Source organism: Monodelphis domestica, chromosome 2 (assembly GCF_027887165.1).
Source record: "Monodelphis domestica isolate mMonDom1 chromosome 2, mMonDom1.pri, whole genome shotgun sequence".
In the NCBI taxonomy this organism is placed as follows: domain Eukaryota; kingdom Metazoa; phylum Chordata; class Mammalia; order Didelphimorphia; family Didelphidae; genus Monodelphis; species Monodelphis domestica.
In genome coordinates this window covers 438,753,401-438,776,219 of record NC_077228.1, presented here as the reverse complement: position 1 = coordinate 438,776,219, position 22,819 = coordinate 438,753,401, and the positions used below count along the sequence as shown (strand labels likewise).

At 36.8% G+C, this 22,819-nt stretch overlaps 1 protein-coding gene across 12 annotated transcripts in view; it reads right to left on the bottom strand.

Moving 5' to 3' along the window:
* ARID1B (AT-rich interaction domain 1B) overlaps positions 1 to 22,819 on the bottom strand; it is a 557,650-nt gene that overhangs the window by 35,307 nt on the left and 499,524 nt on the right. For all 12 annotated transcript variants that reach the window (XM_056818981.1, XM_056818980.1, XM_056818986.1 and 9 more), the window contains one exon: positions 7,022 to 7,167. In XM_056818981.1, coding sequence (XP_056674959.1) covers positions 7,022 to 7,167 — 146 coding nt within the window. The remainder of the gene's footprint in view (positions 1 to 7,021; positions 7,168 to 22,819) is intronic.

Below are 22,819 nucleotides of genomic sequence, written 5' to 3'. Positions count from 1 at the left end.
CAAAAAGATAATAGCTTTGAAAGACTAACGAACTCCGATCAGCACAATGACTGACCACAATTAAAGAAGATAAATTATGAAATATGCTGTCTACCTCTTGATAGTGAAGTAAAGGATTCAGAGTGAAAAGTGAGAAATATTTTTTTGGGGACGCAGCCAGTGTGGAAATTTGTTTTGCTTGACTCCCAAGATTTGTAATGGATTTCATTTTTATTTTGTTCTCAACTGGGGGGGAGGTGTAGGAGTGCAGTGGGAAGGAATAAAAGTGGATATTTGCTAGCTATCATAATGTCATATGCTATAATAATTTTTGACTTCCATATTGGTGCACTGCATAATCTTGGTTATAACAGAGGAGCAAACATAACAAATGATTTTTTTAAGAGGAAAAAAAAATATCCTAATTTTTTGCAACATGGCTTAATAGTCCAATTTGGCACATCGCTTACCACTCTTCAACTACTCGCCAAGAGAAGACCAATGACATAGGTTCATACTCAGCCTAATATAAAGGGTTGACATACAAAATACATGTAATAGGCAATACCCCCTTTCTAATAAGAGGGCCACAGAATTCACTAAGATTCGCCTACATGTTAGCATTTCACAGATGGGCTTTATTCTCTTCAGAATTGCTTGGTACCAACAGACCAGATGCAAATACAAACTGATTTTTCTAGGTTAAAATGTGGATTTATGGTATAATTTTCTTTATATAGGAAAAAAGTGGAACCAGAGAAAGTGAGTGCCAGAACAGTGAAGCAGTCTAAGTATTTGGGGAATAACAGCTGAATCCCTGTAGCATCCCACTGTGAAAACCATCTGCATAAAACTGGGTTGCTACTGGAATTATACAGGAGATGACCAATCCAGATGTGTGAAAGACGAAAGTAAGAATGAGGAAGACATGAGAATAACAAGAGAAAAGGAGATGTGGTGATGAAACATAAATGACTGAAATCATGAAAAAATGATTTCTATTTAAAATCAGAGACAAACCTGAATGTGAATGCACAGGCCCTGTTTCATACTCTCTGCAAATGGTGAGGCTGGTCCTAACCAGGCAGCACACATGCAGTACTATGTGCCAAAAATGAAAAAGAATATGGAAAAAAAAACAAAACAAAAAAAACCAAAACCCCAAACCAACAGACCTTAAGCTACTTCACAGAATGCCCACTACAAAATGATTATTGCACATATTCATGTATTACTATGTTTTAGAAAATAATTAGTTTTAATTACAGCAGTGAGAGAGTGAGCAGGACTCTGGTGAATAAGTTGGCAAGCGTTCTGGTGCTAATTTGCTAATATCTTTAGCATCACTGCAGGTTGAGACCATAGGTCTGCCAAAAAACCTACCCAGCCACGTGCCATGAGAGTTTACAACGAACGGCATGTTCAATATTCAGCTCTGAACGGCCTATATTTTCCATGGATATGTGGACTTCTTTTTCAAAGCCCATTTGTAGCCCAGTCAGTCCTTAAAGTCATCACAACACACACACAAATCATAATTGAGATATTTTTCTCCCCCCCCCCCCAAATTACTTTCAATACTTAGACTTTAAGGACTGGAACAAAAAGCTTTTTCAAGTGATGCAGCTGCAGAGAAAAATCTATTGGGATCAGCTAAAAATGCTGTTATTTTTGTGAATGTGTGTGAAACCTCAAAAAAAAAAAAAAGCAGCTGAGTGATATTACACCAAGAAGCCTGGCTGTTCTGAGCAGTGGATCGCTTTTGTGCATTTTTATCCTTTGGAAACCATCCTGGGGGGGTGGGGGTGCAGGTCCACCAGGATATGAATTAGTTAAGTCTGTACATGAAAGAAACACCCTTTTCATGTGGGAGGGGGAAAAAAAAGGCAGGGTGACAACGTAGGATAAGGCTTACAGTCCAAGTGGACTGTAGAAGATGGTCTTGCTACTTATTCACTGACTAGAAACCATATAAAGGGCAGTAAATTTAATTCTAGACTTTTATAGGGTGGAAGGTCATGGAGGAATTTCCATCTGCAAGTCCAGTTTTTCTCAAGTTAAAACCTAATTCTTCTAGCATTAACCAATTATTAAATTTGAATTATGTCAGTGCTTGACATAAATTATACCTACGTATTATTACATTATATTGACATAAAACCAACTTAAAGAAGTATAAAGTCATTAATCAAAACATCTACTCTAGTTGGAGCTTTCTTTGTATAAGGAGTAAGCTAACTGGTATCAAAATATAGAATCCATCAAGTTGTCCCAGTTTTTTATTTTGGGAAGGATGAACAAGAATGCAGTTTAATTTTGAGTAATGCACTTTAATTAGTACACCTGCTTGAAATGTAAATTGTATTTTGTGAAATGGAAGAACTTTTCTTACTGTAGATTCTGTAAGTGCTTTCTCCTGAAATGCTTATTCGTGACTTCTTACCAGAATTCTCAATGAATCACTGCAAACATCCTTAAGGTTCCTAGGGCAATGGTACTCCAGGGAAACTGTTTTCCACCCTTTCCCAGAAAAGAAAGAGCACCGCCATTATAGAGGTGTGTTAAATCAAGGCGCAGTCCCCCTTATGCTATTGACACAAGTAATCTAGTATGTAAAGTGCACACATAAAAAAGGACAGTAAAAATTTTGTGACTGTAAAAAAAGTGCCATATGCATTCAGTGACTAGGTTTCAAGTACTAGCCTCTGGCTTTACCATTGAAATTTAAGAGCTAGAATGATTTCATAAAGAAAGTGAGGGTCAAGGTCCTAAAGTAGCTATTCCACACTGGATTTAATATATTCAAAAAGACCATAAAGAATATAAGACATGAGTGAAACTGAAGCTAAACATTCATTCTTTCCCAGTTCCCTCAAGGATACAATAGCATTCCCTAAAGATGGTGAACAGGCCCAGAAATACAGAGGCCATTCTTTTCTTTTCATGGACAATACTGCAATATATATATTTTAAAAAATTCCTTCTTTTGGGAAACAAAACAACAACAAAAAAAGGGTCTGTCTTTGTGTGTCTATACATCTGTAGCTACCTCTCATCTATTTCTATATGAGGCAAATATAAAGTAACACAATCTAAAGCTAATGTATTGGTTACAAAGGAAGCCTGGAGAAAAATTTCTTTCTTACTAGATCAGCCGGCATTGGAAAAAGCCTCTCTTCTTTTCTAGACTAACATACTACATGTATCAGTGCATTTATTTTCCCCTTGGGCCAAGAGGTTTCATCCCCATGTTTAATCAAGTGCTTTACCTTCTCGCTGAAGTTCATTTTTCATCAAGTACCTTTTCTTTCTATTTCTCTTTTGGGCTAGTGCTGGGATAGTAAACTACTTGGAAAAGGTTCCGGGGCCACCATCATCCTTTACAAGAGGTGCCAGTGTCGTGAGATGAAAAGCATCATGCGTCTCCCAGAGATTCCTGTCCCACCGAAAAACTCCTCAGCTCTTATTGCAAAGTACAGACTAAGGACCAGAAAAGGAGACGGGGCTCCGGAGGTGCAAAGCTAGCGGTCATGACTGGGGGATGTCTCCTGAGCCAGGCCCCTCCTCCATGAGATGCTATGGTGGATAGGATGACTGCCTGAAGCCTGAGTTTTTCCAACAGAGGGTGACTTCAACCATCCCACGTTTTAAGTCCTGTTTAGATCTGAAAAGCACTTTGGTAAGTGTGAACGACCACTGAAATTCAGTGCCATGAAAGGTGCAAATGGGAAGTGGTGACACACCACAAGATGGCTCACGTATAGAGGCACGGTGTTATGGTATTGTCTGTAAGTCTGCCTGGTACAGAAGGCGACTTCTCAAGTGGTGAGCGCTGAAGCAGAGGGGAACTATGTTCTGTGGAATTGAGGCAGAACTTAATTTAAGATGATAGCTTAGATTCAGACAAGACTACAGTTAAGGAACACTATAAAACTAAACACAAATAAACAGAAACCAATCAATATAAGTGCTGTACAAGGTTGTATTTAACAAGGTTCAAAGGGCTTGCAATTTTGCCTCGACTATTAATGATTACAGATGCCACCCCACCCTGAAATGGTAAAAATACCTCTTTCAGAGGGGGAAAAATCCTACTGCTAACCATCTTTCTCCCCCTGGCATTATAAGTGAAGAAATAGTTGTCACATTTGTACTCACACTGACTCTATTTAAATAATTACTTGCTCACTGAAGCCTGTAACAATTTGTCACTACACAAGAGGCTTTTTTTTTTTGCCCTGTACATTTCCAAAGCACATTTGTTTTAACTGCCACACTGTTTTAACTGAGCAAAGAGAGTGCTGAAGTGTCAGTCACCTAAGACACTAGCCAGGAAAATCCTACATTGAGGTGCACTTGTCATCTGGGTACGCTTTTCTTTCTTCACATTTGCCTTTTGAAACGGAAACTGCTTTTCCGCTATTGCTAGCAGCCCATCTCCTTGTGCCTTTGGCAAAAAGAGTGATGTACTGATCTCTACAGCTATTTTAGGGCTGGGAGATTAGTTCTTGTCCCCTATTAACAGAATTTATGCAATTTTTTATTAAAAACTAACATTTGCAGTGTATGTTCCAAGTTTCACTTTGGAACTTTCTCTTTTCTCTCAGAAATCTCAACACAATTCACCTCCAAGAATGTATACAGAGATATAGAGGAAATGTTAAACACATAATACTCCTGGTACATCTTATAATTACTCAGCTTTCCATCAGGTAGCCTTTGAATTAATAAAGCTGGAACAAAATCTCACCAATGGGCAGGCAAAAAAAATTTGATAAATGTTTAAATTATTAAAAATCCAATATTTCAAGATGCACAATGCAATAAAAAGTGTATGACTACCCTGTACAAAAGACTGGGAGGATAAATGGCCTTGCATTGAACAGATTTCCTCTGTATGAAATAACGAATGGCTGAATTATATGAACAGGAGAAAAAAAAAACCACCCCTCTCTGTGAATCTTCCTTTAAACTGGTTATTCCTTAGGAATACATAAATCTTCTTAGGCAGGGCACTGTGCCATCTGTTTGTTGTGGGTTATTTTTGCGGCTCTGGGGGCCAAAGAAAAAAGGGGGAAAATGACTACTGCTAATAGCGCATCAGAATTTATAGTGCAGTTTCAATGCTCAGAAGTAATTTTATTTCAGCAAGCCAGACAAAACATAGAATGACAAAACCCAACTACAACATTACCTGGGACAGCACTAGTAGGGGGAAAAGTAAACCTTTTCCTAATGGGCCACTATTCAATAGCTTTTCACTTTCCATCTCAATGTAAAAGTATGTTTCTGGGACAAACAAATGGCCTCTTGTTTAACATTAAGAAAGGCCTACTTATTTATTAAAAAACAAAACAAAACAAAACCTAACACTTTTGTTTTGACAGTAGGTTTCATTCCTTCATTCCTACTAAGAGAAAACATTTAAAGAAGAAACCACTCAGTAAGAGCACAATTAAATTAGACCCTTGAAAATGAGTTCAAAACCTTAGGTGAGTTATTATGTTGGAAGATATCTCTTTCTCTAATTAAAAACACCCCCTCCCCTCCAGCCCCAACTTCCATCTTAGGATCAATGTACGTATTAGTTCCAAAGCAGAAGAGCAGCAAAGGCTAGGCAAAGGAGGCTAAAAGGAGTTTCCCAAGGCTAACACAACAGCTAGGAAGTGTTTGGGGCCAGATTTGAACCCAAGATCTCTGGTCTCCAGGTTGGCCACTGAGCCACTTAGCTCACTGTCAGTTCTCTATATCTTACTGTGAAGTAAACAGTAAAGTCCTAGAAGGCAAAGGTTGCAAAGAATGTGAATTCCAAGAGACCTCAACTTTTAATATACCACCATGTTTTTCCTTGACCTGTTACAAAGCAGAGTGAAATGAATGACAAGTTATAATCTCTATTACCTAAGAGTAATCCCATCTAACAATGGATCTTTCAAAATACAAAATATAGTTAATAGCAAGTCTTACTTGAGATACAGTGAATGTCTATATCTAGAATAGGAATACTCTTCATCTACAGGTAGTAAGTAAGCATGGGGAGGTTGAAGGGATTGACTTTTTTAAGGGCATTAAGATTTTGTAAAGTTTGGGCTAAATGGCTTAGAAACTCTATAACATTTTACCTAATGGAATCTATCTATCTATAAACCCTTACCTTCCATCTTAGAATCAATTCTGCGTATTGGCTCCAAGGCAGAAGAGTGGTAAGGGCTAGGCATGGGGGTTAAGTGACTTGCCCAAGGTCACACAGCTGGGAAGTGTATGAGACCAGATTTGAACCTAGGATTCTAGAGAATCTAGAGAACAGTCTCTAGGACTGTTCTCACTCCACTGAACTACACAGCTGCCCCCTGGAATTTATTTGTTGTCCTTATATTAATGGGACCTTGTTAGAATTTAGTACTTAGAAATACAAATGAGTTGAATTGAGAATAACAGAAAAAAAGTATAATTTTTTGACAATTAGACATAGTTTTTCAATATAGAATGTAAAGAGTATTTACTGAAGAATCTACTTTTTTTATTTTAAAAGACATTTCTCCAAATTTAAAAATTATTTTCTTGTTTGTTTGACCCTGAAAGAATTTAATTTTGAAATGTAATTCTCTCACATGATATATGGTATAAGCACAGGTCCTATGATGGAGGCTACCTTAAGTTTCTGCAATAATTTAAGTTTTATTAAAAAAAAAATGAACTTAGCTGGACTAGCTGAAAGACATGAATATGCTTTACTAAGAAAAACAAAACAAACAAGTAAATTCAGAAAACATTACATTTTGGACCCATTAAGACTTGAAAAGTTAAAAAGGTTTTGTTTACTTCTCAAATGTATACTCATTGCTCAAATTTCCAGAAAACAGAAATTCAGGGTTTTCTCCAAGTCACCAAAATATTCAATGTCTTATGTTTTTTGTTTTTTTTTTACATACATTGATGAAACCTAGAGAAGTGAATTATGCAAAAAAAAAAAAATAGGGAGTTTTTTAAAGGTGAGTACTGCCATCAATAATAATATGTAATGATGCATACACATTATTACCTGTTGAACTATTCACCATGTTGGGAGTCATGCTGTACTGAGGGGCTTGTGGGTTCATGAGGCTGGAACTGTTGTTCATGGGCTGGCTGTAAGGAGAGCTGGAGCCCATGAGTCCACTCTGATTCATGCCAGGAAAACTGCCTTGCCTATGAAAGAGAAAGCACAGAAACATGCATGGTGACAACACATATCTCATCAAATACAACTGAGAAGTTTAACATTGTGGTTGTCCATGAGAATCTGTATACTGCAGAAACACGAATAGTCATTTTTAAACTCTATGTTCTTGCAATAGGGATGAAGAAGAAAGGTCGAGGGGGAAATCTACTGGTAACTAATAATTTTAAAATATTTTATAATTCTAGATAAGATTCCTTCATAGGGTGACATAAATACGTAAGGAGGTTTTAAAGAAAGAGTATGGTTCTTAAGAGTCAGAAGACCTATGTTTAAATCCAGGTTCTAAAACAAACTAGTTTGTTATCTCTCTGCACATCACTTAATTTCTCCACATCTCAGTTTCCTTATCTATAAAATTGGGATAACCATTCTTTGCATTATCTACCTCCTACGATTGTTGAGGCTACTAGTTATTAAATATTTAAATGAAAGTTAAGTTTTTCTGATTGTTTGAAATTATAAAAAATGGACAAGAGGGGAAAAAGGGGAGGGAGGGAATGCAAAATTAGAAGCAAACTGTCAAAACAAAGTAACTTCTATTATAAATCAAGAAAAATTCATCTAATTTTCTATTAAAACCATGGAGTAGTTTCTTGAAAGTATTGCCCCTCTTCAGAGAAGAAAAGGACTGTTACTTTGAGAAATTAATTCATTTGACCTTTTCCATAGTGCTTGTTATCCATGATGCTTCCAGATTTTCAGATACAATACACAAGGACATTTATTTCTAAGATAATTTAAAAAATGTAATTCTGATAATATAACTAATTTCAAGATTTACAAAGTATATAGTAGGAAAATTTAAATTTTAGCATTTGTAACAGAATTATGAGGAGCGGTAAAATTTAGGAAATGGCTCCTTTTCCTTTTTTATTTGGTACTCTTATGAATTTCTCCTAAAGAGTGGTCTAATGGTATTGTCTAAAGTTTTTTTTTTCCCATCCTCTAAACCTCTTTCTGTTTCTCCCTAAAAAGTTAGTTTTGTCCTTTGCTCTGTGGAAGACAAGCTTCTTTTGCCTTGTGAAAAAGGTAAAGGGTATTCTTTGATATGAAGGAGACATCATCATAGAGTGTCATTTCTCTGACTGCTTATAATGAGATGTGGGGGGAAAGGAATTTAAATTGCACAGTGGTACAACTCTCTTAGGAAAAATTACAAAGCAAAAAGAAAGATGATGGCCATGTGGCAACAACTTTAAACGGTTCTAGCATCATAGTCAAGCTTTTCTTATGTAAATATATCTTTAAAAAAAACTTTTCAAATTTTGGCTAGTACTGTTTTATCTTAGGAGTAGAGGTGGGGTAACAAATCTTCAGAAAATAAAGCACAAAAATTAAAGATGGGGATAGCAATTGGTATCTATTCCTATGTAAGCAAATAATTTTTTAAAATGGTATCAATAGCCATCAGGAAAACTAGCCTTTAAAAGCCAGTGCCCGCACTCCTATGCCTGTACTGACTTTCAGTTGAAGCATTTACATGTCTAGATCATAATAAAAGTTAAAAGAATGCATTCCATTTGTTGCAAACAAAAAATTTATGACAATGAATGAATTTTTTAAAAATTGAATTTCATACTATGTATTTTTAAAATTGCAATTTCTGCAAACGGCTCAAATTTATTTTCCTTTTCAAAGTATCATAAAAATCAGTCTTTGACTCAGTGCTGCTTAGCGATGACCAAAGAATGATGATGTTAGGGGGCTGAGAGGTTGGTTAGGGAGGGATTTGGGAAGAAATGAGTCAGTCCTTCTTTCCCTCTCAATTCCATTGATAAGCTGCTTTGATTAAAGACTGCCTGACTGTGCCAAACTGTGCTGACTCAGTGGAATAATCCCAACTACAGTCCATTAGGAACAGAGCTGAGATCACCAAACTCATTTTGATTAACTTCCAGGACACTAAACACTTATAAATATGTTTCACAGCAGCTGCTAAATACTTATATATGTTTCAGGTCAGAGCATCATGGTGTTGGTTTTTGGCATTAACTCAAAAATATTTGGTTTGCTTCTTTGATGTTTTTATTCAAAGAAGGTTGAGGCATCGTTTAAAGCAGCTGACATAAAATAAAACAAATGGTATACTTTAGAATTTACTCCCTATTTTTCTTTGGGAAATGATTGGTGTACATGCAGTCCTCAATTTAGGAATGGGTTGTGTTCCAAAAGTTCATTTGTAAATTAGTTGTTTGGAAACTGGGACACATTTCCCCTACAAAGATAATGCCATAAATAAGGGTCATGTTCCCAGGCTTGCCTGTAAAATTCTTTTTAATCCATAAAGTAATTGAATTAAGTTGTAATGGTATCCCCAGTGCTGAGCTTTCCAAGGAAGGTTTTGGATTTTGGATAAAGAACTGTAAGATCAGCAGCTCTGGAAGTGAGGACAGGGTGAGGAAATACACCTGTGCAGGAGGGGAGACATTAAAGGGTAGGACGCTGTAGGCCTTTTGGAGAAGATACTTTAACTTCTCCAGGCGTCCGTTTCCTTATTTATAAAATGCTTTCTCAGCTAAGTGATGCTAGGTATTGAACAGTAAGTACGAAAGAACTCTGAACAGGGAATTCAAAGACCTGTGCTTTTATCCTGGTCCCCACAGTTAAAACAGAATGAGCTTGAAGCAAGACTCTTAATTTTTCTAAACCTTGGTTTCTTTTATCTATAAAATGGTACTATAACCTACCTCACAGGGTTGTTGGGAAGATCAAATTAGACAATTGTAATTTACACGCAATAGTATCTATCCTATTATTCAAGTTATATAATAGAAATTCTATCTATCTATACATAAAATGAGCAGGAGGTGGAAATGACAACAATTTCAGTATTTCTGCCAAGAAAACCCCAAAGATGGTCATGAAGCGTTGGACTGAAATTCTGCAGGTAAATAATATATTTATAGATATATACGTTTGTGTAGATCACGTATACATTTATGTATGTATATGGATATATGTGTGTGTATATCTGTCTGTCAAATAGTTTTAGGTAATCTGGAGGGGAAGTTATTAGTCAGGATAATTCTCTGCCCCAAATTTGCAAATAGGAAATTTCACAGAATAATTTCCATGCCACTCTACTTGGTTACTTCCATTTTCAGAGGATGGGGGGTGGGAAAGAGAAGAAGAACCTTAAAAAAAAATCCTTATCTTTCATACTAAAATCAGTATCATGTATTGGTTCCAAGGCATCAGAATGGTAAAGGCTAGGCAATGGGGATTAAATGGCTTGCCCAGGGTTACACAGTACCTAGGAAGTGTCTGGGGCCTCCTGTCTCTGGGCCTGGTTCTCCATCCACTGAGACACCTGGCTGCCACTGGGGCTATTTCTTAATAGGGAAGATCACTACTTGGCTTGCCTATTTCACTAAGTTGTTGTGAGGACCAAGTGGGTGAATTTTTTTTGCATTAAAGTGCTCTAAAGATGGAAGATCCTGTCTGTCTAGTATATGTATATAATATATGTGTGTGTGTACACACATATAAGTATGTCTGTAGGTAGGTATGTATAGATATGTGTGTGTATGTATGACACACCCATCTGGACACCCCTCCACTCATCCACACTCACACCCAGAGTCCAGGTGGGTATGTCATACATACGTTTGCTTTTTGTTTAAAGGAATCCCCTTTCTCAATGTATCCCATATCTCATACATCTTGCAGTCCAGAGTGAATGCCTGAATTTTGGCTCACATGTCTTTATTTGATCGTCTCCCAGAGTTAAATAACCTACTCACAAGGCTAAACTCTGTTTCAAAAACCACAGTAAAGGACCAGTCAGATTCCTCTGGATAGCTTCTAATTCTTTTGCTTTTTGATTTGCTATTGAAGCATTGCATTAGGATTTACAACTTAATATAAGAAGAGGAAAGTGGAAGGAGAGAGGGGGAAAAGAGTCCTCAATGCCCTGTTCTGAGACAAGAGAAATGGCTGCTCCTGAGTTATCTAGTGAACAATCTGTCCTATTTTTTTAACCACTTAAATTTTTTCTGCTACTAATTATGAAAAACTCCTTATGCTTATTAAGTCCAGTTTTCCCATTATAATCATTGAACTTAAGTGTATACTTTGAAAGGAAATAAATACTGGGATGAAAGAAGAATTCTTAGAGCCATCAAACTAGATACCAAATTAATAAAAGAAAAAAAATTGGTGGTCTTTAGGGTGCCTTCAATTGTAGGCTGTGGGCTACAGTCCTGAACAGGCCTCCTTCATTTCAGTGACCCTCCAATGGGTCATCTTTTGGAAATGGAGACTGGTTTGTGGGGAGCCAGAGAACTGAGCTCCTGGTCTCCTATCAGAGTCACCAAGAAAGCATTTTACGGTTTGGTCACCTTGGTGTATCTGTAGGGACAGGCTTGGAGCTTCTAATCTGTCCCCAGACATGTCCTACTGGAGTGACCCTGGACAAGTCACTTAACCCAATTGCCGAATTCTTGCTGTTTTTCTGTCTTGGAACCAATTCTTAGTATAGATTCTAAGACAGAAGGTTAAGTTATTAAAAAGTAAAATAAAATAAAAAGGGAAGTATTTCAAAGCACTAAATGAAAATGAATTAGCATTCTCTTCTAAGCTTAATGACTAACTATATTCATTTGGTGAGTGACTTCTATGAGAGACTTTGATTTCCTCATCTAGAAAATGAAAAGGGTGCTATGATTCCTTCAGGTATGTATGTATTGCATTAATTAGAATCTTGAACCCTTGGACTACATTTCCCACAATTGCTCTTTCCCTTTCGTGCATGTGTCATGACATGGTTGGAGTTTTTAGTTTCAGTTTGCACGGCTGGCTCTTTGGCTGTTCCACGTGGAGGCTGGGGAGCTTTTTCAGTCGTTCTAGCCTTTTTACTTTCCCTCTGATTCAAGTTAAATATTTAATAAATATTATTAAATACAATACTTGGAGTAGTGAATATCAATTTTAATATTTACATTATGTGTTTCTATATCCTTTTCAAGAACAGGCAATAAGGAATGAAAGCTAAATATATATTAGATTCTTGTCAACTATTTCTTAGGAATGAGGATTTTGGTTTAGAAGTCTCTTAGGCACAGAAGAAAGAAATGATTCCTCCTGGGAAAATAAATGGACTCCTGTGGCCAATCACAGATCAAAATGGAGACGAGGATCCCTCAAACTATACGCAAGTGTGTGCTCATAAACACAGATTTTGAGAAACCTGCCAAAAAATTATTGGCAAATGGGCACAAGCAAGAGGGGGCACAATGGGGAAAAAAACACACAAATTGTACAAATGGCGATGGTTTGGAAATTGGGAGCAAATGATTTTATGGAAGGAAACATGACCTTTGCGAATCACGGAGCACTTCAGGGCCTTACTGGTCACTGCCATAATGGGGGATTTATGTGACTCAAGATGAAAAGCTTCTTACTCATTCCAACTTCAGAAGGCTACTAACTTAACTTTATTATACATTAGCTAGTTTACAGATACGGTTCTCATCTGTAGGGTAGACCAAAGTCCCTTTCAAACTACAGTAACAATCAAAATCCTGCCAATGAATAAAAGAAAGCCCAGTAAAGCACAATTGATATTTCATTAGGGATCTAACAAATCTGACAGATAATAGGGAGGATGAGAGAGTAAAACAGAGACCCCCCCCAAAAAAAACCCCACCAAAACAAATAAATAAAAAGGTCTCTCTCTCAAAACACACTACATTTTTTCGAAGCTTGGCCCTTTTTGGGCTGTGAGCCCCTCAAATTCTGTTATAAATGACTGCTGCCCTGATTCTCCAGAACCTTAACCTACACTGGAGGTGGCAGTGAATGCAGGGAAACATCTCAGGGGGTCATTGGGGTAAACATTTTAAGAGAATTTTTGTTGTTGTTATGCTGACACATTGCTAAGGTAGCGTCTGATTGCAAACTGTGAAAATGACTGTGTTAGGCTGCATGCACAAATCACAGTGTACTGACCAAATTGCCCTCTGCTTATCTGTGCCAGGTCTCCAGAATGACAATATTTTCTCTCTCTTTTAAATGTCAAAAGCATGATTTGGGGGTTTGTTATTTAAACACACTGACCTGCACAATAGCCAGAAGTACTTTATTTAAATCTGTCTTGAGTTGAGACTAGATGTAAGTGTTTATAATCTGTCACGCTATGACACCAAATGGGTTATTATAATGAGAGTAATTCAGGAGTCTGTTTCTGTAAATGCATTTTCCTGACTTCTCTCCTCCTTCTTAGTCCAAACACACACACGTAATTTTGTTTTATGGGTTTTCCCTTTACACACACAGGAGCTACCTAAAACAGCACACATTCATCTGCCAACAAAGGACATGGCACTGATGAAGAAAAGGAATGAACAGCGATTTTTAAATGACCATTTCCTACGGTTCAACATAAAGACAGCAAGGAAGGAGTGATTTTCTACTGACACTGAAATTTATCAGAGGAAGTTAGGCTAGAATGCACGTTTGGACAAATTTAAAAGTAAAATAAAGTAGGTATAACTAAATAAACAAAACTAAAAATAAAACCCCAATAAGTTCCCCCCTTGTTCTAAAAAGAGAATGTTAAAGTCTTAAATGTGGAAAGAGTAGGCAATTAAGACAACTAAGTAGTACAGTGGATAGAGTGCAAAGTCTTGAAGTCTGGAGGTCCTGGGTTCAAAGCTTGTCTTTTTGTGCATCCGTAAGCTTTTAGGAAATGCTTGTTGACTGACTTGCAACAGGCAGATACTGGAGTTTATAAAAATAGTGACGTGGCCAAGGTGTGCTTTAAAAGTCCACTCAGATGGTGTGAAGGATGGACTGCGCAGATGCTTGAGACAGGGAGATGAATGATGAGTCTTTCCCGAGGGCCTAGGCTGAGGCTATGGACGTGGGAGGGATCCCATCCCAGGCAAGGGCTGTGCGGGCAGAAATGGCGAGATTTAGCACTGGAATGGATAACTGGCTACATAACAGTCTCTTCCCTTCTTTGAGAGAAAAGGAGACGTTTAGGAAAAGATGAGTCTTGGGAGGCAAATGAAATGAATTCGGTTCTGGAAATATTAAGTTTGAGAAATCTCTGGGATAGCTACTTTTAAACACTAATAGGCAATCGGTGACTCAAGACTAAAGAGATTGAGGCTGGATAGACAGAGATAATAATTAAACCCCTGGGAGAAGGAAGGGATAGAAAAGAAAGAGGAGTGTGCACGCGTGAGTGTGTATGTGTGTGTGCACCAGGGGGAGGGGGCAGGAAAATGTCTGAAAATTATGCATGCAAATCAGATTCACTGGCAAGTATGTTTTGTTGGGGAAACATGCCAAACACAATTGCTGATTCACATATATACTTTTATCATGGATCTGAGTATATGTGTTAATTCACAATTCATTCTCACTCTAATGAGAGTGCCTATCAACATAGGTTAATGTTAAAAGTAAGGCCAACTGGTCATCATCATTTAAATCCTTTAGTAAGAAGGAAATCAAGAGCAGTCCTGATATCTGCCATATTTGCCCCAAGATCTATTATTCTGGATCTGTCTATCAGTCTATCACTTCTCTATCTTATATTATATGACATTTTAAGCCTTCTTGTCAAATGTTAACTAATTTTGCACACACATTGTAATGGGGCACATTTCTAAAAGGCATTGCTTGGTGAAGATTCTTCTAAAAAAGCACATAGGAGACTTGAGTCAATTATTTATTTTAGATGACTTGAAATCCAGTGTTGGGAGAGGAGGGGAAAAACACACAACAACTTAACGTCCAACCTCCAGCCAATTTTCTGTGTGACTAATCCATTAGCATGCCCATAACAACCACGAGATTAGCAACCTTGGTGGCAAAATAACATATTATTCTTGACAAGCAAGTTGCTCTGGCTGGGAACCAAGGCCTGTGTGAAAGTGAAGTGGTATTGGTTGATTTTAGGCCAAAGAAAAAGAGGAAAAAGGAAGAACTTATGACTTCAAATTATAAATTGGCACCTTCTTTTTTTTCCCTTTTAAACCAGTCCACCTTCACTCATGGAAATATGCTGGAAAGAAATATTAATTAATCAGTAGTTGCTTCTATTTGGCTAATAGATATTACAATTTGTCCTTTGTGACTGTCCAGTTCCATAGTTCTCTCATCACTGGCCATATTTTGGGGACCTATAAATGTTAGCTGCTTTGGGGGAGAAAATAAATGGTCTTGCTAAAAATTACACACTATATAATACTATCTAAGTGTAAGAAAAACATCTAACATTTTATTAGGAATATAAGAAAATATTTCATTGCTTTCTATTGCATCATGAATGAAGGTAGGTAATTAATGTAATGTATATTTAAAATAGGCATCATTTAATTATTTAATATGTGTTCATATGCAATATATATTTAATTTGGTCACAGAGGTGCTAACTATTGTTCTTATTAAGGGCTTCTATGTCTAAAACAGAAAATGGTCTAATAGGAAGGGTTTTAGCTGTTATGGGAGGAGTTAAATTTTGGTTCTAAAGCAAAGACTTCAACAAGCAAACAAACAAAAACCCCAAATCTCCTGTAAGTCTTGGGGAAAGTGGATGCTTTAGAAAAACAAAGAACCAACCAAGAAGGCAGTTCTTTTTTCCTGGGTTGTTTTGTTAGTTGTAACCAATAGTAATTTATGTTTTCAGCTTTGCTAGTACCCAAGTTTCAAGGAGAGAAAGCTTAGCTTTAGTTATGGCTCTGTCTGTTCTCATCTGTTTTGACTTAAAAAAAAAAATAGCTTTTGTTTTTTTTTTTATATTCAGAATTTCTCTCCAAATTTGCACCCCCACCCCATCCTTGAAAGCCATCCCACAAAACAAATAACTTTATTTTTAAAAGAAAAAGACATCCTCTTTGTTTTTTTATATTACACATTGGCTACTTCTTTCCTCTCCTTCATCCATCCATCCATCCATCCATCCATCCATCCGTCCATCCATCCATCCATCCATACCCTTCTATCCTATCTTTCCTCCATTTAGTCTCCTGTGACACTCTCATGGTTCTTCTATGTGCCTTATCAATCTTTAATCATCTTGGTGGAAATATCTACCACTCATCTCCTAATGTCTAGTCAAATTTTCTAGTCTTAAATCTTAGAATTAATTTAGCAAATATACTTGAATTTAAGTAAACGTTTCCTATTCATAAGGTACCATGCTAGTAGCTGAGGAAACTAAGAAAAAGGAAAGGGCTATAATGTGTAAAGAAGGAAGCAAAGAAAATGTAAGAAGGAAAAAGCATTAAGAAGATTGAGGTCATCAAGTTTCAAACTCCTTTATCTCCCTTATTCTGCCAAGTATTTATACATCCTCTGATCCTTTATTCTTGTCTCTGAGGAAGTGATGACCTTTTTAACTTCCTTAACTCTGCTCAATAGCTATAGGAGAGGTGAAATAATGAGAACACAGGTCAAGGAGGGAAGTAGGAGACAAAAGCACTTGTTGGGAAGAGATGTGAAGTAGAAAGGTATAATGAACTTTAGGAGAGAAGAGAAAACATAGTTGGAGGGGAGGGCCAAAGAGACATTACAAGGGAAGAATAAAAGTTTTGACATAAAGCAATAAGGACTCATTTTTGGACAACAAGAATTTTTGTGTTCTCAGTCTGCATGGTGCTGCAGAGTGCAATGTCTTCCAATGACATTCAGAACTCTTGAGTGTTTATACACTAAGAAGGAAGATAGCGGTGGGGAATCCAAGATTGAGGGTGTGCACAGTGAAGAATTGATTCTTGACTTTAAAACCCTACAATAGCATTCTGTACTATTTTTTTTTATTAAGTTATCAGTAATCTGAAAAATACTCCCTCTCCTACTTTTACCTTTTTTTATGGGGCTGAATGTTTTTAGAAATGTTAGTAGAGCACAATTTAGAGACATTGTAAACCAATATTCATATTATACCCTTCTTCCAAGTCCTAGGAAAGATTTTGTTATTCAGATTTCACCTCCTGCTGCCCCCAAAAGAAGAGCTATTTTTCATGTATAATCACCACAAGTTATATGGTTTTCAAGAAGCCAGAGATTCATTGTGCCCTACTCTTTTCCTTCAAAAGAAGATATTTTCTTTTCATATACATTCATTAGGTAGGTCCATACAGTGATTCTTTTCTATGGATAACTCCAGAGGGCATTTCCTTTAAAACACTACTTTTTTACTTAATTCAAGTATTTAGCTTCTTTACTGGAATGGCTTTCCTGAAATTGTTCCCAAATTAACTGATTAATCATCCTTCCCTTTTCTCTCACAACCACCTGAAAAAATGGAGCTTTAGAGTGTTTTAGAACAAGAGAAACTCCTTTTTCAGAGTGAGAGGAGAATGCAAAATTAGTGAGGCTTTGACTTTCAGTAATTAACAGCTGATGATAACCACCTCCCTCCATTGTGAATACTGGCTTCAGTCTCTGGGCCACATGCTTCCACTATGATGTTCTGTGTATTGGCAGGCATACAAAAATGAACTAAAATTCTGATCTCCAAAGGCATGCCAAAGATTTGGACTTTAAGCATTTTTCTTTTACTTGCCAGAAAGCTCAAAATGGCAATGTGGGGCTCAGCAGTATATTGAAGGAGAACAGCATCAGACAGCCAAGTCCTGTCTTTTTCTCATAGGCAAGTTTCTCCATGAGTATACCTTGCCCAAGAATTCCAGGCTATTTATTAATTTCCTGCTAATTAGACTTGTAAGTTTTATGAATTGAGGCATTCATGACTACATGCAGCTTTGACAAGGTGCAAATGGCACAATTCTTCTGCTTAGTAAAATATGATTCATAATACAATCTGGGAAGAAAAACAACATTTATGATATGGCTACAATCAGTTCTGCTGTCTCTTCACCTAGAAATCCTTTCCTTTGTAAGGTTTTCATTTTAATAGCTTCGAATTTGAAGATTGTCATTACTCAAAAGATGGTATTCATTTAGGCTTTGGCTACTCAAGATCATCTGGCTTAAGGAGTCTACTCACAAAGATGAGAAAATTGGGAAAGTAATATTCTGAAAATAAGACTGAGTAAATATGGTTATAGTTTTAGATTTATATACCTCTTGTTACCCTAAGGCAGGAGTTAATTTTTTTGTGTGTGTCTTGGACCCTTTCTCAAAATTATGTTTTTAAAAGCATAAAAGACATAGAATTTAAAAGGAAACCAAAGGTTTGTAAAAATACAGATGTACATTTACCACCCCATACCATTTTTGCTTCCCACTAAAGTTCATTCAGAAAATCTTTGGGGGAAGGAACTTAGTGGATCCTTGATTAAGAACCCTTGCCCTAAGGAATCATCATTATCTGACAAACTCTAAAAAAGAGATAATTTGCTCTAAATTGCCAATTACATAATCTGTCATTCCAATAATCATGAGGTGCTCCTGGGGTAGTGCCTAGAAAACCACCCTCCAAGTCAGTCACTTAATATCTCGGTGCTTCAGATAACTCTCAAAGAACATAAGCCCAGCCAGGAAGAATCAACTTGCCAGGAGGGCTCTTTACCAAAGAAATACCAAGTCTAGATCACTACTACTCCCCTCAAAATAAAGAAACAAAATCCTCTACACTTCATTAAAGTATCTTATTTACAAAGAACTATTTGCTGTATCCTGAAAAGATATCACTTGACATAAAAAAGATAAAAATCTCCTATAATTCCTATGTAGCTTATACCCCAAAGGGAGTCTAGTACGAAATATTACTTAGCTTACTAATTAAAGGACTGTTTAAAATTGTGGCAGTTAGGATAGAGTATAGTCTGAAAGGCTGGAGTTCAAATCCAGCCACAGACATTTACAAATAGTCTGCCTCAGTTTCCAAACTCTAAAAATGTTAATAATAATAGTACCTACCTTCCAGAGTGATTGTGATGGTAAAATAATATTGGTCAAGTACTTTGCAAACCTTAAAGTACTATATAAATGCTAGATATTATTAAATCAGTAAGAGACTGAAGGACTAATGCTAAAGAAAACTAACTATAGCCCGCCTAATCCTCTGACACTTATTAGCACCAATGATTGTTTTCAGCATTATCCGCAGCTGCTACAGGATTCTGACAAGAATAGGACCATCTTCAGGTGATTCTTACACATTAACAACACCGTGATTTAGTAAGAGAACTTAGAAAGCACTAGTAAAGTCCTATTTGTTTACTCCTAGATAAAGACACTCATTTTCTCCATTGTTCCAGCATCTAAATGCAAATAATGCTTATAGACCTAGAGAAAAACCCCTTCAGGTCTCAGTTCCTCCAGCTGCATTCCCCAAGTTCCAAAGGAAGGGAAAAGAAATCAATCTTCCATCACCAAAAGACAAAATATCTTTATGGACACATCTGTGTGTCTACTTTTCAAGAAGATCCACCAATTTCCCCATCAATCCCACATCATTGCTAGGCTATTAAACTTTAGGAAAGATATAACCTTGGGTATAAAGCACCTACAATTACCTCTAGCAGCAGGCCTTATTGTCATAGAAGTTGGTACCACAGACTTTGGAAGGGAGAATGTAGGGGTTCTCTGAGACAACCAATAGTTTTACTGTGATTATTTTCTTTTTAGGGTTTTATTGCCAAGTGAGTGCAGTTGAAAAAGTGTCACCAGAGACTCCAAAGCTGATTTATTCCTTGAAAAATTGAGGTGGGGGAAGGAGGGGGAGAAAGGGGAGTCAGATAAATTGGGAGTGATAAAGAGTGTGGTGCTTTTTAGTAGGCAAAAGATCATATACATTTTCCAAGTAAGGTTCATTTATTCCAAGAAAATGTATATACAAAACATTTTTAAACTTTTAAAGCAAATATACATGTTATTGTTCTTATAATTAATGGCACTTAATTCCCTTTTAGCTTCCTTTACACTTTTATCCTGAATTACCTTAAGCAAATAATGCTTCAAAGCATTCAGAGAATAAGAGTTTTGATTAGGGCAAGAAGGACTGAGGAGGACTTTCTAGGTAAGAGAGAATAAGTTGAACTGTCTAACCCTGGGCAAGTCTCTTAACCCCCATTACCTAGACCTTACCACTCTTCTGCCTGGGAATCAAACACAGGATTGATTCTAAGATGGGTTAAAAAAAGGGGAGAAGAAATAAATAAAGAAAGGAAGAAAGGAAGGAAGGGTTAGAAAGAGAAAAAGGAAGAAAAAGATTTTCATTGGGTGGGAAAGCATGCATTGCCAGAATATGCATGTATGCACATAAACAAATAAATAAATAAACAAATATATATATATAAGAATTGTGGACAAACTTTTGACATTCAACATTCTGGCTATAGTCCTGGCAAAAGCTCTGAGTCAGTGAAAATCACTGCTCTAGAGTGTTAATGAATGAGTTAAAACAGCAACAGGACTAGTTTGGAAGAATATAAATGTCATTTCCCCCCAATCAGTCCAGTACAGCTGCTCCAAGTTAAATCTGGTGGCTATCCATCCAATTCCCAGTCTTTCTGTTGGGAAAGAAGGAAAAAGGAGGAAGCATTAAGAGGACACATTATTTACATTGGCTTCTCTCTCATGCTTTTTTTCTTTATTATCAGTAGAGCATTCTGAAAATTTTTTCTTATTTAGAGGACTTTTAGAATGATGAGCATCCTGGTGCATGTATTAAAATTCATTTTATTTCCTATGATACTTTTTCACACAGTAATATTCCAATGAATACTTTAGTATTATTTTGATGGGTTGGTTCACAAATAAATGAATTTAGTAATTCTCTAATTTGTATCCTACCACTTAAAAGACACGATCAGGTTCAGAATTTTAAAACAGATGCTCCTGTATCTGGGTACTAGTAGCAAAAAGTGCCTGTAGTGTCTTTGGGGATTTTCTTCTGTTCATTAGCCTGAATCTCCATGCAGAGACCTGAGAAAATCTTTATACTAGAAAAGCTCTGATGGCTGGCTCCAATTCTCTATATATTCAAAAGCACTCGAGTCACATTCACAACATATTTTATTATTCACCATTAGAGGGAGAAAAACTCCCGCCCTTAAGTCCAAAACCGTCTCAGATAGAAACCTATTAGTTAAAATGTCTAAGAAGTCACAGTCTAGCAGAGAATTGGTGTTCTGTAGACTCAAAGGTTATTTGTTGTGCCCTCAAGAGGCCGGTCTCTCCCTTCTGTTCCTTCTCTCTGAAAAGTCTCTTCTCAGGATATATATACATATATATGTATGTATGTGTGTGTGTGTGTGTGTGTGTGTGTGTGTGTGTGTGTGTGAGAGAGAGAGAGAGAGAGAGAGAGAGAGAAAGAGAGAGAGAGAGAGAGAGAGAGAGAGAGAGACTGTGGCTATGCACCTGTTGCAGGCAGAGGTGGGAAGTTATGTGGTCTCTGCTGACATTTTGCAAACACTCTAGTTAGTCAGGACCAAAGGTGCTTGGCACACAATAAGCATTTAATAAATAGTAAATGGTGGATGGAAAGTTTTTGTGTTCCCTTCTGCAAAATGATGGAATGGTTACAAAGTCCAGGAACACTCCAGACAAATTAAGTGCATGATAACACATAGGTCTTGCACTAACCCAATTGGTGACAGGGTTAGTAATATCTTTCAAGATTCTAAACTTTAAAGGTCTCAAAATGAAAGTAGGAATATAGGAATGCATTCAGGTCTAGAAATGAAATGAGGTTTGATGGAGATCTTTCTCTTCTTTTATCTTTGCAACAGTGACTTTTGCTACCTTTTTCAAAAATAACTATAATTTTTGTTTTATTTAAAAGCTCTTACCTTCTGCCTTAGACAATAGTATATATTGGTTCCAGGGCAGAAGAGTAGTAAGGGCTAGGCAAAGGGGGTTAAGTCATTTCCCCAGAGTCACACAGCAAGGCAGTGGCTGAGGACACATTTGAACCCAGGACTTTTTACCTCAGTGCCTGGCTCTCAACCCACTAAGCCATCTAGCTACTCCCAATCACTATCATTTTAGAATTGAATACTCCAAGAGAGGGTTAATCTCTTAAGCAATGCAAACACTCACTGTTCTCTGAGCATGTGGACCCATTATGGGAAAAACTAGCTCTAACTAGGGCTTGAAATGTTTTGAAGATTTTTTTTTTACCCCTTTCCCTTTGACATTTTAATGCACTGTCTCCATTAATATATTTCCTTGCCAGTGGCTCCTAGTCCATCAGCAATACTGCATTATCTTGGCCAAGGAGAAAATAATATGGAAAGAGTGCTTTGCTGGCACCAACAATGTGGGGTATGAATTATAAATGCACAACACTGAAGAAAGCCTGATGAAAGATTTGTGCGTGTGTGTGAAATATGTGTATCAGTATAATATATGTGTGCAAGACAAAGACATAAGCAACCTTGTGTAGACAACAAGATTTACTAGCATGCTTCTGTATTAACAAAAAAAATTCGTTTTGTTGAATGGAAGGAAACTACTCATTTACTTTTACATAATCATGAAATTATTTCCTCTGTAATACCCCATGCCTCTGCCTTTGCTGTTCCCATCACAAAGTATATGGAAATTGTTTCCTTGGCTGAAGAGGTCAGAGGACCTAGTTAATTGTACCCCAAATCCTCACAACCACCTACTATTATATATATATATATATATATATATATGAAATCTTAACAACTTGTGTATGTGGAAGAAATTTAAAAAATATTTTATCTG